This window comes from Xiphophorus couchianus, chromosome 11 (genome assembly GCF_001444195.1).
Source record: "Xiphophorus couchianus chromosome 11, X_couchianus-1.0, whole genome shotgun sequence".
Taxonomy (NCBI): domain Eukaryota; kingdom Metazoa; phylum Chordata; class Actinopteri; order Cyprinodontiformes; family Poeciliidae; genus Xiphophorus; species Xiphophorus couchianus.
This window is the reverse complement of record NC_040238.1, coordinates 22,639,745-22,651,833: the sequence shown is the minus strand read 5'-3', so window position 1 is coordinate 22,651,833 and position 12,089 is coordinate 22,639,745. Positions and strand designations below refer to the sequence as shown.

General features: G+C 38.7%; 1 protein-coding gene across 2 annotated transcripts in view; it reads right to left on the bottom strand.

Moving 5' to 3' along the window:
• The window catches only part of nlgn2b (neuroligin 2b), an 81,298-nt gene that overhangs the window by 46,854 nt on the left and 22,355 nt on the right, over nt 1–12,089 (bottom strand). For both annotated transcript variants that reach the window (XM_028032038.1, XM_028032037.1), the window contains exon 2: nt 6,761–7,503. In XM_028032038.1, coding sequence (XP_027887839.1) covers nt 6,761–7,250 — 490 coding nt within the window. In that variant the 5' untranslated portion in view covers nt 7,251–7,503. The remainder of the gene's footprint in view (nt 1–6,760; nt 7,504–12,089) is intronic.

Genomic DNA, 12,089 nt, shown 5'->3' with positions numbered 1-12,089 from the left:
GAAGGCATGACAACTAAGACGGTACCAAGAACTGGAGCTCCCTATGAAACTGGGTAAAAGCCGATATCAGAGCTAGTTGTTACAGCTGCCAAGAGGCCTACTGTGGCATTTAGAAAATGACTTGCAGGGATTTCTGTGTAGCACATTTAACAGTAATCTCCAATGTTCTTCATATGTCTGGGCTATGAAGGAGGCCTGCAAGATGAAAGCCTTTTGTAAAGAAGAACAAGGCCAGCTGAATTTTGTGAAACACATTTGAAGTCCTTCTAAGACGTGTGGAAATTTGAGTTATTATCTGGTGTAGCTATTATGGGAAATACATGGTGCTAAAGCAACACTGCATATAGCAACGGAATAGAACACTTCAAAAGTAGCGAAGCATGGCAATGGCAGTATTATGTTATTGTATTGCTTTTCTTCGGATGGAACTGGGTATTTTGTCAAGGTAATGGATAGTCGCTAGTCATTGTTGGCACAAACTCTTCAGGCTTCTACAAGAGGGGTGAAGATAAAGAGACACTTTATCTTTAAGCATGATAAAAACCCAAAGCATAAATCCAAATCAAGAAGAAAAAATGCCAGCCTGACTGAAGACCCAGACTGAAAATATGTCTGGGCTACACAAGAGGGCTGTGCACACGAGATCCTCTCACAGCCAGTTTTTATAACCTCTCTATGTTGTTTAAGAAACAAACATATTCATTTGGGGTCAAAAGTGTCTTTCCTATCAGTCCCAGAACAGAGTCTTGTTATGCTGACTGCCGCATCATGTAATGGGTGAACAGTCAGTAAAAGTCAGTGGCCTGTGGTGGGACGTTTAGCTCTGGCCGTCCCAGGACTGTACTGTTTGACCTAGCGCAGCTCCATCGCTCCGTCAACAGCACTTCTTTTCGCTTCATTGAGCTAGTGGCTGGAATGCAAGCTGTCTCCCGTCCCTCTCCATTTCTTCAGACCAGTAAATGGGATGAAGCTGCACTACGTCAAGACTGTAGTTGGCCTGTCTTCTTGACAACGTGTCAGATGCGGTTTCGACAATCCCACCACCCCCCACCCCCACCCCCACCGCCACCCTTCATATTCCTCCTCTTCTGCACATATAGAAACACATACAATAAGATGCACAGAACATGCTGCACTAGCGGCTCCATCCTTTTTGCTCTCCATCTCTTCTAGTGCACCCACCTCCATCTTTGCACACTCCGCCTGCAGTCATGTCCCCTGAAATATGGTTTTTAATAAAGTGCACGGTAAATGGCTGCTCTAGTGGTAATAAAAATGAAGGATCTCAGGCCTTTGCCTGGGGAGTGTCTTGAGGAAATAGAAAAGCGGTGAGACGCTTCCCTCTCCTAACAACCCATCCACACATGAGGGAATGAGGAAGAGAGATGAAAGGAAAGAGGAGGAGGAGGGGGGGCTCACTTTTCAGTTCAAGAGAATATTTGTGTTATTTACATTATGCGAAGAATTTGTTTGAGTTTCATTCTAGTCAAGTGGGCTTCGTGTTGGCCTGGTTGGGGAAGGGCACCGAGCTCATCTGCATTCAGAGCAGGGGCCCCTTCCACTGCCATCCGCATAAAGATGGAGGAGCGAGGAGAGTGGAAAGGAGAAGAGGCAGGAATCGTTTCCAGCGAGGACAGAACAGGAGGGGTGAACAGATGCGGAAAGAAAAGGAGGCTTTGAATTTCTTTTCATCTAAAGAGTAACATCAAGAACATGATCAGCAAGCATCTTTCTGGGCATGAAATAGACACACGCAGGCCTCAAACCAGAATAGGCAACCCATTCTCATGTGTTGGAATAGGAAGGTTACGAAATGCCAAACAGATCTGGCACCAAATCACTTATGGAGGGTAGGTACGAATGTGTTCTGCCAATTCATTACCGATGTTGTTGGAAATGCAACTTTTCTCTGCAGAACCAACTGGGGGCTCATGAAAGCATGTCATACAGACACAACACAAGAACCCTAATGTTAACTTTCAAAATTATCAAGAGGTTTGGCCCCTTTGTCTAATCTATTTTACTTGTTGTCCCAAGGGGTTGCACTTGCATGAGGATTTCATACAATTGCACCAATGTATGATTGCGCGTCACCCAAGCTGCAGTGTTTTTCTAACATTCTGTATTACGTAATATTAAAGAAATACTCTAAATGTCTAACCTTGCCTAGTACTCTGAAGAAGAACTACAAACAGTAGAAAACAGTTATTTTGTGTAAAGTTGAGCTTCATATAAAAATGTACATAAAGGTTCAAAAACAACAGCATCGTGCATCATGAGCCACTTCTATACTGTTAATAATACACGGCTCTAAAACATTTAATTTGACATATTTTTGATTTACTTACACAGACTCCAAAAACAATCTAGTTTAGTAGTAATATTTGACTACATGCTTATTGCAACTACCGTAATAGTACCCACACTGCTATGTAGATACTGCGAGTAAACCAAGTTGAGAGTTAAACAGCTGGACTTTCCGCTAATGGTCAATATAGCCAGGCAATGTTTTACAGAGTGTTATGTGCCTAGTCTTCATTTCATAATCCAAATCCAAATTGCTGACAATAAAAGTATTTTAGACATTGTGAAGTTATAGCTTTTATTTTTTGCATCAGCTAATTTTTAGTTAATGTAATGAATTATAATGGACTGGTAATCCCAAAAATGCTTGTTTAGTGATCCAAAGTATTTATTTTTATGTTTTATAGTCCAATAAAGTTTTTATTTCCACAAAGAAATATAAATAAAAATCTTTTTAGGTTGATCTGACATTTCTAGCTCACATTTCTCTTTTAACCAGAGCAAACCTGCAATCAAAGGCTGCACTGCTGAATTACTGGTGCAAGGATCTCACATAAGAAACTAAAGACACTGCTTTCAAAGCAACAGCAACAAAAAAAAGAGGCATATTCACTTTCACACGCAGAATTTGCCCTTCGTACATGTGAGATGGGCGGGAGGCAGGAAGTGCAGACATTCTGTTTCAAGTGCCATAAAAGCTGTTCTGAAAAGGTTTTTTTAATGTTAATATTTGAGTGTTTTTCCATTAGAAATCTGAAAGAAATGTCCCCATCCTTTGTAATTACAATGTGTAGACTGATGAGAGGATGACAAAGGGAATTCGTTTAAGCGGAGTCTAAAATAGTTTCATGAGCACGAATTGCTCATTTATGTGAGATTTACTCTCCAAATTCTCAACCCACTAAAAAGAAAGTACATAACTCATTCTGAATCACAACTTAACTCAGCCGAGTTTTCACAGACTTTCTTTGGAATGCAGCTTGTTGACCTCTCTCTACCTCCAACGACTGTAAACAATTTCAGGGACTGTGACTACGATACAAAGTACAACATCTATTTTATTCCAGGAGTTATTCACCCTGCTTCTCAAATTCTCTCACACACAAGGTAAAACATGTCCCTGGAGACAACATCCACCCTGTGTAAGCAGTGACCTCTGACAATAAGTGACAGTATCTGACAAGCAGACAGGGCTACATGTAAAATCTGTCTCCCTCATTTGCACACCTTTTCCCAAGGGAATAAGCCCGGAGACTAAACATCATCTTGTCCTTGGGTGTGGGACATATGCAGCACACAGTTTACACGCAGCACAGCCAGAACTGCTCATTAACTTCACTTTCTAATATGATTACAGGAAGTCGGTTTTGTCTCTCTCCACTCTTGCGCATTGCCGTTTAAGAACTTGCGGCCATGCATATGCTGCTTTCGTCTTTCTAGTGATCTAAGGATTACGCTTTTGTTACACAAATGAACATCTGAAAAGTGTGGTGCACATTCATAGCTGATTTGTTTTGCAACCTTTGCTCAGTGCTAATTTATGGACTCATACAATAGATTCCAGCTACTCCCAGAGGTGACAAATTGTATTATCATTTAATGTGCCAAAATTAATTGGTAAAAAAAAAACTATTTAAAAATATCTCATTGAGGTAACAGAAAACATCTAAGCATTTATCTGTGACACAAAGTAATCTAAAACAACTGAGAAGGTTCCAGCTGCACACCTCAGAATGGGGCGGGGTTGGATGTCTGACTCCACCCTCAAATTATTTTCATTGCATAAACCTTCTCCTTCACCCCAAATGTGTTCAGTTAAACTGGACTGGATTTCTAATTTATTTGCCAAAACGCTGTTCATTGTGCGAATCACGTTGCACTTGAACGTAATATATTGTTTTTTATTAGTACATTGGTGTGTGTTGACATATGATGTTGGTGTATGTGCCATCTCAGGGGATTTTTATTACATCCACGCGAGCTGTTGTTCCACATGTGGCGCTTTGGAAAGGCCCCTTAGGATTTCATGATTGACCCTGTTTGACAACATCCGAGGCAGCTATAAGAGAAATAGTGCATATCGTTGGTGCATGTTGTGAGCAAACAGTTTTTTTTTGCAGTATATACATTTTTTCTACATTTTGTTTCATGTACATTTTGTGGCGGATTAAGTTGAATAATTTCTGATAAACCACTTACAGTAAGTTATTATTATTTGGGAAGATTATGAAAAATAGTATAACCTCTGGTTAAATTACACACTGGTGTACTCAATTTACTAACTGGGTCCAATTGAGTGCCCTGAGTCTGATTAAAGGGTATCAAAATAGAAGGACATGAACACAAATAATATCACCCTTTTATAATTGTTGTTTTCCAAAAAAGTTAAACCACATATCTCATTTTCTGCTACTGCAAAGTGACATATTCTTTTGTAGGTCTACCGAATAAAATCCAACTAGAATACATTTAACTTTTTTGGTTATAATGTGGTAAAAAGATGGAAAAGAGCTCACAAGCCATGATTACTTTTGCAAGGTTTTATCATTTTAGATGTTATGTTGAAATAGCACAGTGCCATACACAGCTTCAGACTGCTCTCTGTGTTGCTCTTCATTTCCAGCAGCAAGTGATGCATAAACATGTGATTTCATGAACACCGCCGGGCAACTCCCAGGTGAGCCCATTAATCACATGCTTATTAAATTTTTATCGCTGATGCTACTTATAATCATCATTACGATTTGCATTTCGTATGCTTCTGTCCTTTCTTCTGCCTATTTACTTTCACAAATGCTCTCAGTAAGATTCAAAATTACTTTATCGATCCCCACAAGGAAGTTATTTTCTCCAACTAGCACAAAAAAAATAAAAGTTGGACTTGCTGCCACTCAGTCGGCACACCTGACTTTGTCTCAATGCGGATCATGAATGCAGAAAAGAACAGATTCATATGAATTGTTGAGTGTTTTGCAATTATGGTGAAGTAGTATAAGTGTTTCTTATTTACACCATCAGAAGTTTATTTCTCCAATATAAGTCAGTAATGCACAGTTAAGATTCCCCACAGAATAAAAAAAAAAAAGCGGTTTCACAGTATCTCAGTTTTAGATAAAGATTTAAAATAAAAATGTACCATATGATCTAATCATATCTACTAAAATAAAATGGCAAATTGTTCATTTCTAATTTTTTGCATTTATTTTTTATTATTTCTATCTATTATTAAAATCAAATTTTTAATATCTAGAACAAAAACACATTAAATTAAATATTTTGTTTCTTTTTTAAACATGATGAGTTTGACTTGCTTTGGCTGTGAGTTTTGGTGATGGACACTTTTGCAGACATTCTGTATTGCGCAGGTGAACAAAATGGCAACTTCCATGGGTGACACATATAACGAAAGATATAACATTTTTGGAGTAATTAGAAGTTTTTACATATAACAAACATCACATTTTTAGGTGATGAAAAAATTACAGCATATTTAGGCCAACACCTTTGACTATTTGTGGATACCTTTGATAGAAAAGTAAAAAAAAAAAAAAAACAGAACTTAAAAACACAACAGTGTTTTACACATTTTCGATCTGGGAGCTAGTTCTCTGGGATTTACGCTACTCATAAGGTCCAGAAACGTTTCAGGCTAACAAATCTAGAGGCCTTTTCAACAGCTCAGCTAAAAACTGTGTGCCAAAAGGGACCATGATTTCTGACAGGACCACAGTTTTCGACTTACTATTGAATCCCTTGAAGATTTATGACTGTTTCCTCCACAAGGTAAAAAAAAATTAAACATCCTCAACATGTTGGAATAACAATTTGAAAGGGAAGCTCACATTTTATTTAACTTTTTTTGTATGTGATTGTCTGTTCATAGAGTATACGCATTTAAAATGTTCAGTGTAGTTCATAATTACTTGATATAAAGTTGGAATCTTTTTTATTTTTACAATATTTTACTTTTAGTTACTCTGACCAGGACATATACTGACATATTTACCATTGGCTTCTGTGTAAAACCCTATTGAAAGCTAACCTTGTTTCAGAAATTCTGAATTAACGCTTTAATAAATATCAGGACAAGCTTGAATAAGGTTCCACTTCAGAAGCAACAACTAGCTTTTGCCTTAAACCCACTTGATTGCTGACTGAACTAATCTTAATGTAAGAAAACTAAGAGCATTTTGCAAAAAGAGAGACAGTTTTTGCACATAATTGTTTCTGTACAACACCTGTTAATAACAGAATAACCCGTATGTCATTAAATTATGCAAAAGACAATACAAATCTAATAAAAAGTGATTTTATAGTTTTAATTAATATGGGTGGAGCTAACATGGCTCATTATTGTTTTCATTAATTTGGTGATTATTTTCTCAGCTGGCTGATTTATCCAATTCAACCCTTCCCACCCCTGCTTGGAGAGATTTGTGTTACGTGTCAGACTCACCATCTTCAGTGGGCACGTAAATGTTGAGGTAAAGGCAGTCCTCGCTCTGGTTCTGAACATAGGTCGCCGCTGCATCCAAGTTGTCGGTGAACCACACCGGCAGCATGATCTCGGGCAAAACGCCGTGCACATTCTGGGGGCACACAGATGCAAACTGGGTGGCATTGCGTATCTCCTGCCAAGAGCCCGGGGCTTCGGGGGGCTGGAAGCGGCGCTCGCCGATGGGTGCGGTGGCGTACGGAACGCCTAGGAACTGTTCCACTGGGCCTAAGATCTCATTGTTCAGCTCCTTCCGGATACCACGCACCTTTCCATAGCTAGTAGAAACTATGGGATGTTTCAGGTCAATACGCTGAGAAGAAGAAAGAGTCAGGTGCAGCACTAGTCCCAGGAGCCACATCAGACAGGGTTTGGGGGCCTGCTGAGAAGGATTCAGACGCTTCCCACCGTAGCCGTGGTGGCTGGCAGCATTGAACGGAAAAATGGACATTTCCAAAGTAACACTATTGGACTCAGATCACAGGGACTGTGGTTATGACATAGGGAGGATCAGAGACCCATGGGGTTATCGGGACACGACAAAGGCAAAAGGAGGAATCGTGGAAAGGGGGCAGTTAATACTGTTTCTATGGAGACATGGTGAGGTGACGGGGCGGGGCACATTCTCAGTTAGACTCTGAGGGTTCATCCGTCTTGCTCTTTTAGACTAAGTCCAGCGCTGCAGTCAAGGACACCAATTAAACCTGAAAGACACAGACAAGTTGCAGATTGCAGTAAGCAGGCTTGAAAAATTCTGCTCTCAGAAATCTTATCATGTTGAAAGGTTGCGGTTAGGATTATATAAGCCAGACCATAGAGGGCCAAAGAGATGGAGACACAGTCTAAACATCGCAAAGATATTTGTATCTTCATATGGTTTAATAGTAAAATATGCTATTATAACTAATAGACGAGGCAGTGCAACTTTGAGTCCAAATGATGAGATACATGAGATGCAATAATTTCTGCAGATTTTTGGTGCAACTGATGCAGGCAAACAGACACTGCCTGAAATACTGGATGGAAACATTTAGTGCATAATGAAATGGAAAATGCAACAACTGCATCTTATTTTTGATAAGATGCTACCTTATGGCAGAGATGTCCAATGTCAGGGCCGGTATCTTGCATGTTTTAGCTCTCTCTTTAGTTTAACACACCTGGATGAAGCGATGGCTCATTAGCAGCAGAGCTCTGCAAACCATTGACATTCAGAGAAACTAATAACTACCACCAGGGAGACCTAATACCTGCAGGAGGCTGGCCCTTGAAGACTGACTTTGGACACCCCTTTCTTAAGGAATACTGGTCCTTTCCACAATCTTTTTAAAAGAAGCTTTTAAAAACGTCCATACATCAATCTCAACCAAATTTTGACATCTTTATTACCTGCTTTAACAGCGAGTGATTAAAAGTAATTTCCCACAGTCTTGTCAAAATTTAGTGTAAGGAAATGGTGCATTGCATTTTTCTTAAAATCATATCTAAAAGCAGGTAGTGACTCAGAGATGTAACCGCTTGAGCTGATCAAAGTTATATGTACCAGATTTAATGGGTTGGAATAACAATCAGAACCATAATCAGTAAAAAAAAAAAATAGCATAGAATCTGGAGAAAATAACATGCAGTTCAGTAGATATGGAATATTTTTTATCTTTATTTTCACAAATCTGCATCTGGCTATCTCTTTGTCTTTTTGTATCAAAATTTAATTTGAATATTTCTTAATTTTTTGCCTCATACTTCCAACTTGAACCAGCATTCAAACACATATAACCTGTGCTTAAGCATTGTGCATCAGATTGGATTTCTTCTTAGAAAAAATATTTTCATCAATTATGGAGCTACATAGAGGTCCACACATGTTATGGAGGTTGGTGGTAACAACTTTCAAATCTCACTAGTAGCTAGTTTATTGATTCTTACTTTCTGAAAACTTTCAATTACACAATACTTAGGTATATTTGGACCAGCTTACTTTTATAAAACATGACAAATAGGACCCTGTGATCAAACCAAGTTTACTTCAAGCAACCTCCTGCTGAGAGACATTTATTGGAGTCATTTAATTGTATTTCCTTTTAGGTATAGTGTAGAAATGTACATTGGTTGTTAAAATGGACATCCCCAGTCCAGAAGTATTGAATGGTTGAAAAGGAATGTTCCTGGGTGGATGTCTCCATAATAGACCAAACAAATTCTGGCATGAAATCTACAAACATGCATAATGGTGAAAGTGTAACATGACCAAGACCTTATTTTATTTAGATAATTAATTAAACAACTTAAATACTGCTTGTAATACCCAACGGATATGTTTTGGGACTACAAATTGGCCAAGAAATCAAAAGGGATTTTATTTTTACTATCTAAAACAATATCGGTTTCCTGAAAAATAAAAAGCTAAAAGTCATGTGGCAAAGCAAAAATCATAAACCCTAAAAAAAATTTTTTTTAAAACCCAGCAAAAAAATAACAAACAACTTTTGCTCTAAATGTGCAGCTGGTTTGGGAATTTCAGCTTATCTTTTCTGCTTCTAGCCATAAAATATCTAATTTAAAAAATGTATTATGTTTTTGTCCAGTGCATTTCCTTTTTTTCTTTCTAGCAGTAGAACACAATCAGGTCAAATCAGATTTGTAGCAGCACACTGACAACAAAATAATAAATCTCCAAAGAATGAATAAATAAACCCCCTTCAAGTGCCCCAGCATCTTTTCCAGTCATCCACACTGTCAGAGTTACCCTTTCGCTCAAGTTAGTTCAGCTGCCTCTTGCTTCCATGTCATTACAGATGAATGGACTGTGCTTATCGCAGTCTGGCTTTGGGAGTCGGAGCCGTTTAGGTGAGATAAAGGCTTTATGTGGTGCTAACTGTTGGTCCATCGTCCCTCGACCCTGTAGTGTCCAACATCTCCATTTTCAGCCAGATAACGGTGAAGTTTGGTGATGTCAGAGGTTCTCGGTTTCTCCAGGACTGATTTTCTACGAAAAGCGTTTAATTGAAAGGCATTTGAAAGAACCCAGCAAGAGAGGAGACTCTGTAACTCCATGGGAATGAAATATGTGTCAAGACATGTTGAATCCTCTTCTTAGAAGTTAATAAGTCATTCTGAGGAAATTTATCAAAAAACCTATGAGTTTTAGTTGCGCTCTCCATTTTCTTTGACAAATGTGTGAAACAAGACTGAATCCTGACACATTATTTGGCTCGACAGAATTTGCAGGAAATGAGATCCTTGCCCACGACACAATAATGGATCAGTGATTGGAGTTAGCTAGTACAGGTACATCTCAGTAAATTAAAAGCTATTTGAAAGCTAATTTATTTTACTCACTCTTTACGAAGAGTGCAGCTAATTTTATTAAACAGACTCCTGTAACACTGATAAATTATAGGCGCTCATTTCAGGCCATTTTGATTATAAGTAAATTCAATTTACTTCAGTTTGTCAGATGTTAAAGAGCATTACATAGGATTATATAAAAAGTGTTTTTAAATACCAAAATTCTGGTTTATTTATTTTACGGCCTACAAAATCATAGGCAGACTGCTGAGCAGACAGTTAACCAGCAGACAGCCTCGCGGAGTGTGGATCAAACTCAAATATCTATGAAGCACATTTAAGAACAACAGCTGTTTTCCAAGGTGATGTACAATTAAATATTCAATAAGATACAAACAATGGAGATTTGACAGATGTGACAAAGTCAGAAGTCAATCTGGTTAAAAGTCAAAGACTAAAAGTGTCAGCAACTCACTTTTAGTTTACAGACCTCAATGACCTAGAGCAGGGGTCTCAAACTCCAGTCCTCAAGGGCCGCAGTCCTGCAACTTTTAGATGTGCCTCTGCTGCACCACACCTGAATAAAATAATTAGGTCATTAGCAAGGCTCTGGAGAACTGATCTACACAAGGAGGAGGTCATTAAGCCATTTCATTCTAGTGGTTTGTACCTGTGGCACATCTAAAAACTGTAGGTCTGCGGCCCTCAAGGACTGGAGTTTGACACCCCTGACCTAGAGGGAAAGTACCAATTCAAAAGATCAGAAACGTAGGAGGAGCCTAACCCGAACAAAACCTTAAAAGCAACTAATAAACTGTTTAAAATGATTCAAATGAATTTTTCAGGGGTCGATATGGTTCAACACATTATTCTGTCAGTTTTCATTGCAAAAGCAGCAACCACCCCATTCCTGGAACACCTTCAGTTGTAGGTTCAATGGTTCCTACATTGTGTGGTTATGATGGAGCTAAGGTCGTTCAAGAGCCAACAAAGAAGGAGGAGAGTGAGATCAACGACGACTGTGAACAATCAGATGTTTGAGTGCAATACTGATTTCATTTTTCTTTTGGTGGGGGAAGTGTTGTTTGTGCAGTTACTGGAGGCACTGCAGAGTGTGTTAGGAGCAGAAAATCGTCACGGCAGACCTGATGAACTCATTATATTTTTTGTGTTTTTCCATCCAGATGCCTTGATAAGAAGTTTGGGTTTGTCCAAAAGGGTGGATGCTGACGTAAAAAAAATATATATATAGTGGAGAAATAATTGCATTAAGAACAACATAAAGGTTATGTGAATAAATGTCAAACCGGTCCAAGACTTCCATCTGCTGTAGTGAAGTAACCAGTTACTTAAGTGACTTAAGTAAATGCTTAACGTATGCTTCTAATCTGACTTTAATGCATAAAAGCTACAGCCATTCCAACTCTTGTTAGGGGTTAAGCTTATTAAAACATTTTTGTTTGTTTTGTCCTTTTTTGTTAAAGGACAAAACAACAAAAGTTTAGACTTTGATACAAACTCCCTAAATAGGAACACTGAACAAATGACAGAAAAAAGCAGATCATGGCAACCAGGTGCAGAATTGGTTAAGCATGTAATTCAAAGAGAATCCCGCAAATTTGTTGTGAAGCTGGAGATATTAATGTAGACCTAGTGAATACGAGCACAAATTCTCAAAGCACAAGAACACACAGCCTCAGATACTAATGAAATGCAGCATTTACGCAGCATACTGTATACAGTAGCGTTTGGGAGATCAAATAGTCAGTCTTGAATCACACAACAGCTGCTGTTTCAGCTCATTGCCTGCATTGGGTGTATTTGTGTACACATTTGGATTTCAGAGGAGCCATCTGTGTTTGTATTCTGCTGGTAAAATTGAATGAACATATGGCACATGCCCAAGGTCAGAGCACCTTTAATACGCGCAGTAGCTGAGAGACATTTTGCAGAGGTACGTCCTTCCTGCTGATATTGGGTTTAATGTTTTCTGCCTGTCACA